Genomic DNA, 6,148 nt, shown 5'->3' on the forward strand with positions numbered 1-6,148 from the left:
ACCCCTTGTGGGGGCTTCCTCAGGTCCTCAGCAGCCCATGGCCCTTTTGACATTTCCATGGTAGCTGCTGGAGGAGCTGTTGGTTTTCCCCTCCAGGGCTCATATCCACAAACCTAGGCCTGGGGGCTGCGTACACTTCATCCCAATCCTGTAGACCCCTGAGAAGCTCAGACACTGAAGTTCAGAATCACGGGCATAGGGACGGTGTGAATCAGATCCAAGCCCACCTCTGGGCAGGAGGAAGCTTGTGGGGGCAGGATGCGGAGTCTGGTTCTGCTCCGGGTGAGGCCCGTGTGGACCTGGCTGCAGATGACACCCCCTGAGGCTGAAGACCCTTCTGTGGCATGGTGACAGACCCTCCCTCAGCCGTGGCTGGGCTTGTCTTGGGAGCCCCTTTTCAAACACACTCCTTTTAGGCTACTGCAGCTTTGTGACACCTTCTCTGTCCACTGACTTAACCAGAATTGCCTGAGGCTGGTGACTGTCACCTCTCAATTCTAGGACCCAGGCCTCAGAGGGTTGCAAATGCAAATAGGGGTGCTCCCCACCAGGCTAAATATACAATGCTGCCAGCAGGCTTGGGGCTGGGGTGTGAGCTGTGGGGTGGGGAGTTGAGAATTTGGCCTTGGGGACCCATTTGTGAGTTTCCTACATCCCTTCCTTCAGCTCACAGTGAGGTTTCTGAGTTGTCCCGCTCTGGCCACTTTCATTTCCTCTGGGGCTGGGTGGAGGTTGGTGCAGAAAGGGGAACTGAGCCACTGGTCTTCTGAGGCCTGGGTGCAGGGCTGGGAGCTTGCTCCCCTCCCCTGCCAGCCCCTGTGACAGGGAGGAGCTGGCCTACCCCTTCCCGGGTTCCTGGCAGCTGAGCTGCGCACTGCTCTGAGCAGTAGGAAAGTGGCACTTAGCAGCTGCAACTCAAAAAAGTACTGGGCAGGGAATTTCAGGGGAAACAGGCTCCATCTTGTAAGGCTCATACAGGCTTGGAACGACAGGGCGGGTCCAGTGCAACCCTTTGTGTATTACTTGCTGAGTGGCAGATTCCCTGTGACCAGTGGGTCCTATGATTGCTCACTCCTTTCGGTCTCTAACCCTGGGGTCTCAGAGTTAAGGACTGTATTAGTTCGTTTTGTGTTGCTATGACAGAAATACCTGAGGCTGGGTAATTTATAAGGAAAAGAGGCTTATTTGGCTTACGATTCTGGGACAGCTGCATCTGGTATGGGCCTCAGGCTGCTTCTACTCATGGCAGAAAGTGGCAGGCAGCCGGCGGGTACAAGCAGATCACATGGCAAGAGAGGAAGCAAGAGAGAGAGAGAGGAGGTGTCAGGGTCCTACTGAATAACCCGCTCTCCTGGGAACTAATAGAGCGATAACTCACTCATTAATCTCCCCTCCCTCAGGGAGAGCATTAATCCATTCATGAGGGATCCGCCCCCACGACTCAATCAGTTTCCAACACTGCCATATTGGGGATCAAATTTCCACATGAGTTTTGGAAGGGACAACACATCCAAACTCCATCAAGGACCAAGGGCGTGGGCAAGGAGAGGAGAGAAATTGCCCAGGTGCTGAGAGGGTGGTAGAGGGTGATCCAAGCCAATGCCGTTTTGTGCCCTGCTTGCCATGTCGAATCCTGCTTAACCTCATGCCTTTGCTTCACTGACCAGTTACGCCCTAACCTTTGGGCAAGCTGTAAAAGAAACCCAGTTTACACAGAGTGAATGATTTATTGCAGCAGGTGGCGTCAGTGGTGCTGGCTCTGAAATCACAAAATCCCCCTACCTCGTGAATTACAAAGACACCCGGTGTATGATGTTTTACCTTATTTTCTTAAGATGTTTCTTTAAAGTTATTCTTAGTAACAGGGGCTTTTGCTATATAAACATTTTCTAAACTGCAGGGTAAGAGAGCTCTCACCTGATACTTCACTGATTCTAGCTTTCCTGTCTGTAAGTCACCCAATTAATAAACATCTCTATTATTGAATGGACCTACCTGCTTCTTTCTTTCATCTCAAAGCACCTTCTCAATTTCCAGGGCATTATATTTTAACCCCCTCCTCCCACAAAATACTGTGAAGAGTTTCCCATTCTGGGTCTGGAGAGGGGCTGGGCAGGTGGAGGGGAGGAGGCAGGGGTCCATGTGGCCGGCTGGCCTGACTCTAGGAAGCCAGAGAGGGTGGCCTGGGGAGGTGGGGCAAGCTAGACCTTCCTCTGTATTTCCTGTAGTGTGTGCAGCACAGGCGCTGGCAAAGGTCAGGGGTTTTGTAAGTGCTACGTGATGCATGTGCAAAGGGAGGTGAATGGGAGGAACAAGAAACTGGGACATAAATAATCCTATAACACTAAGATCTGAGTTTGGTGGCCATTGTCCTTGCTGGACACATTATGAGTTGGTTAATGAGATTTCTTTAAAGATGTCCATGTGGACAACTATAAAAAAGCAACTACAGCTAAGCTGGGGCCACTAGAGCTCAGGGATAGAGGAAGAGAGACCTACGGAGTTCATGAAGGTGGGAGAAGCCACGATGAGAGAAAGAAAAAACCGCTCCGACCATTTTGAATCCTGGCTGTTTCCAGGCTGGAGCTGCTGAGTGCACAGAGCAGGAGCTGGCAAAAGCCACAGCTGGGCCCTTCGGATAAAGTTGCTTGGAGGTGGCAGGGGAGAAGAGGGTCTTGGTGGCCTCCAGGCCAGCAAGACCACTAATAGGGTTTTCGTGGGCCCACATAGGAGCGAGGAGCCAAAACAACTTAAAAAAAGGGGCCACTCAGAGGCCAGTGAGTCATTGCAAGGGATCAGTGCATGGCCCGTCCCATGGGAAGTGTTTGCAGCACGGGTGGTGGGGGAGACAGGCCCACCAGGGGAACACTGGGGCACAGCATGCACAGCTGATCTGCCTGCCAATCAGTGCAGGACCACTCAGTGGAGACTGGTCAGGAATGTAGAACTGCAGGGGATGCAGTTTGCTGAAAAGACTCAGGCCCAGACCAGAGTTTCTACACAACCCAGGTGCACTGGATTTCACTAGATCCTGAAGTTCCTATAAAGTCAACTATTAAAACCTGAGCTGCACAAAAGCCTTCCCTAGGGAATCAGCAGCAAAGCAGCAATTTAGCTCAACCGCAGAGCTCAAGTGCTGGTCCCCACAGGAAGTTCCCCCATATTAGAAGTAAGCAAAGAACAACAAATTAGTTCTGGCACAGAGTTTAAGTGCTGGGGGTAGCTAATAATCCAACACAGACCTGGAAGAAAAAACGAAGTTCCCACAACCAGAGACAAAGTTTGATATTAACTAGTAAAGGTCTCATTTCACCAAAGAACACCTGTCACACCTAGAAGGACCAGAAGTCCCCTGAGCTACCAAGCCAGAAAGTGAGGAGGGCCAGGGCCTCAGCAATGCCCTCTGACACCTGCAACCAGTTCAGAGAGTGGGGGATGAGGGCCTCGGCCACACACCCCCAACACACAACCACCACAGCAACAACCACTGCACCACCACAGGAAGTGCCCTGGGCTCTCCCAAGCTGGGGCAGTGCAACCAGCCCAGTGATCACCACTGTGCCACCACATGAAGCATCCCCACTCTCCCAAGCTGGGGTGGGTGGGGGGTGCTGAGGGCTTTGGCCCCACTCCCGTGACATGCACAACCAGCCCAGCAATTCCCAAGCTGGGGTGGTGGGAGCAAGGGCTTTTGTCACAACCCCCTGACATCTTCATCAAGTCTGGCAGTAACCAAGGCACGTCTAGAAACCCGCTGGTCTCCCCTGTGGGAATGAGAGGGTGCCACAGGCCTCCATCCCGCCCCTCCCCTTCCTCCTTCTTCCATCCCGTTTCCTTCCCCTTCCCCCTCCCCTCCCTCTCAACTGCTCCACAACAACATCATAGAATATAAAAAAATAATAATATTAATAAAATAAAATAAAATAAAAAAAGATGTCCTTGTAGGGGGAAGCTTTCCTCCTGAGGGAAACCAAGGAAGAAAGGAAGCTCTGAGAACTGGTGTGGAAACCCTCCCTCCATTCACAGGCTCTGCCTTTGTCTAAGGCCAGGTTTCTGGAAGCTGCGATGGGATTCTTGCTGAGGGACTTGTTGAGGGGGTTGTCAGGGGAAGGAGGGTGAGAAATCAGGGCAGGGAAAGAGCTGAGCAGGGAGGTGGAAAGGAGGCAGGAGACGGGCTTTCGCCTGATCCCCTGGGCACACTGGGCACAGTGGTTAGCCCACTTTGGAGCAAGGGAGCCCGGCTTTTGTCCGTGGGTGGCAGGCAGTCACTGGCTATGGCTGCCCCTGGCCTGGTAAAGGGCATCTGTGGAGGGCACCCACAGAAACCTCTACATTGTAAATCTCCCCCTTCTCTCACCCTCAAACTGAAAATTCTGTGACCCTGTGGGCAGAAAGCTGATGGTTGGAAAAGAGCATTGGCCTTGACCAGGTGGGTACACTAGAGAGTCTGTCCCTCAGGCCCCTGGCTTGCCCCTGAGCGCCCTTGTCCTGCCGGGGCAGCGAGTGCCAGCTGCTCCTGTGCTGATGCTCCCACCTGGCTTCTCCTGCAGACCCCGTGCCATGAACCAGCCCGGGCCCGGGGCTCCCCCACCGCCCCGTCGCGTGCGGCTGAAGCCCTGGCTGGTGGCCCAGGTGAACAGCTGCCAGTACCCAGGACTTCAGTGGGTCAACGGGGATAAGAAATTCTTCTACATCCCCTGGCGGCATGCCACAAGGCATGGCACCAGCCAGGAAGGAGACAACACCATCTTCAAGGTATGCCCTGGACAGGGGGGCACTGCCTGGACCTTCCAGGCACCCCATCCCCAGAAGAGTATCACACCTCCTCCATATATATACATGCAAACACACACATGCACTCACAGACGTGCACTCACCCCCAGGGCTCCTCAAGGCCAGCCACTCTCCCAGCCACCTTGCTGCTGGTGACTCTAGGCCTAGAACAAGGGGTCGCAGGGATGGCCACACGGTACACCTTTTCTCACCTATACCCCAGAGCAAGGTGGGGGCTGCAGGAGACGCTCCTAGAACTCCTCCCACTCACCGCTTGTTCTTGTCTCACTCCTGTTACACATGAGTGCATGATCAGTGTCCACATATGCTCACAGAAGCCAACAATTCACTGGTAATCTCAGTGCTGGGAGGTGCCCGCGACAGTAGTTTTTGCTTATACGTCTTCTGGGGCTTGGGAGAGGGGTGAGGTTGTCTGTGGCCGCTGACCTCTCTTCCTGCCCCAGGCCTGGGCCAAGGAGACGGGGAAGTACACGGAAGGGGTGGACGAGGCGGATCCGGCCAAGTGGAAGGCCAACCTGCGCTGCGCCCTTAACAAGAGCCGCGACTTCCGCCTCATCTACGACGGGCCCCGGGACATGCCGCCTCAGCCGTACAAGATCTACGAGGTCTGCTCCAATGGCCCCGCTCCCACAGGTACCATGCCTGGCCCTGTGTGGGCCTCCTAGGAGGCTATGCAATGTCGTGGCCCCAGCTGTGACTTCTGGGTCAGTCATGGATTTCTTCGGGGACTTCCTGGGCCAGGTGTACCTGGGCTTCTTCAGCAGCGTCCCCTAGCAGTGGTGTCCTAGCAGTATCTCCTAGTAATAGGTGGGTGAGCAGAGAGGGCACTGGGCTCAGACCCAGGTCCTCACAAGGAAGGCGGGGTCCTTCGGTCTCCTGTGACAGGTTGAGAGGTTGTGTTCAGCAAGGCCATAACCTGAGAGACTTGGTCCAGACAGCCAGTGCTGGGCTGAGCAGAGGTCATAGACTCCCCTCACCTGGGCCCTGCTCTGTCTCTGCCTCCCTCCACCCCACACCCCTAGGAACGTGCTTTTGTCTCTAGAGCTGAGCCCTGACCCACTGATCCTGTCCTGGGGGACAAAGCTGATGGGTTTCCAATCCTGGGGCCTGTGGGTGGGGTCTGCCAGGGGCCCCGGTGTGAGCCTGTCCCTCTCTGCCTCCCTCTCCAGGCACCAACATGATGATGGTGGGTGTGCACAGGCCCAAGACCCCCTGTAAGGAGGTGTATGTGAAGCATCTGGGGAAGCGGCTGTACAATGTCACCTGCATCATCAAGGAGAAAGGGGACTACATCCTCATCGAGTGGAGTGACAGAAGTGTCCCTGGAAGACCCTTCAAAGTCAATGTGCTCTGA

The 6,148-nt window shown here is 54.6% G+C and overlaps 1 protein-coding gene across 1 annotated transcript; it reads left to right on the forward strand.

The window, feature by feature from the left end:
* Positions 1–4,560: 4,560 nt before the first annotated feature.
* IRF5 (interferon regulatory factor 5) lies at positions 4,561–6,148 on the forward strand. The gene is made up of 3 exons (XM_008573356.1): positions 4,561–4,755; positions 5,238–5,427; positions 5,964–6,148. Exons 1-3 carry the CDS (start codon positions 4,561–4,563, stop codon positions 6,146–6,148), a joined length of 570 nt encoding a protein of 189 aa, XP_008571578.1.

This window comes from Galeopterus variegatus, unplaced genomic scaffold, assembly GCF_000696425.1.
Source record: "Galeopterus variegatus unplaced genomic scaffold, G_variegatus-3.0.2 Scaffold909, whole genome shotgun sequence".
Lineage (NCBI taxonomy): Eukaryota > Metazoa > Chordata > Mammalia > Dermoptera > Cynocephalidae > Galeopterus > Galeopterus variegatus.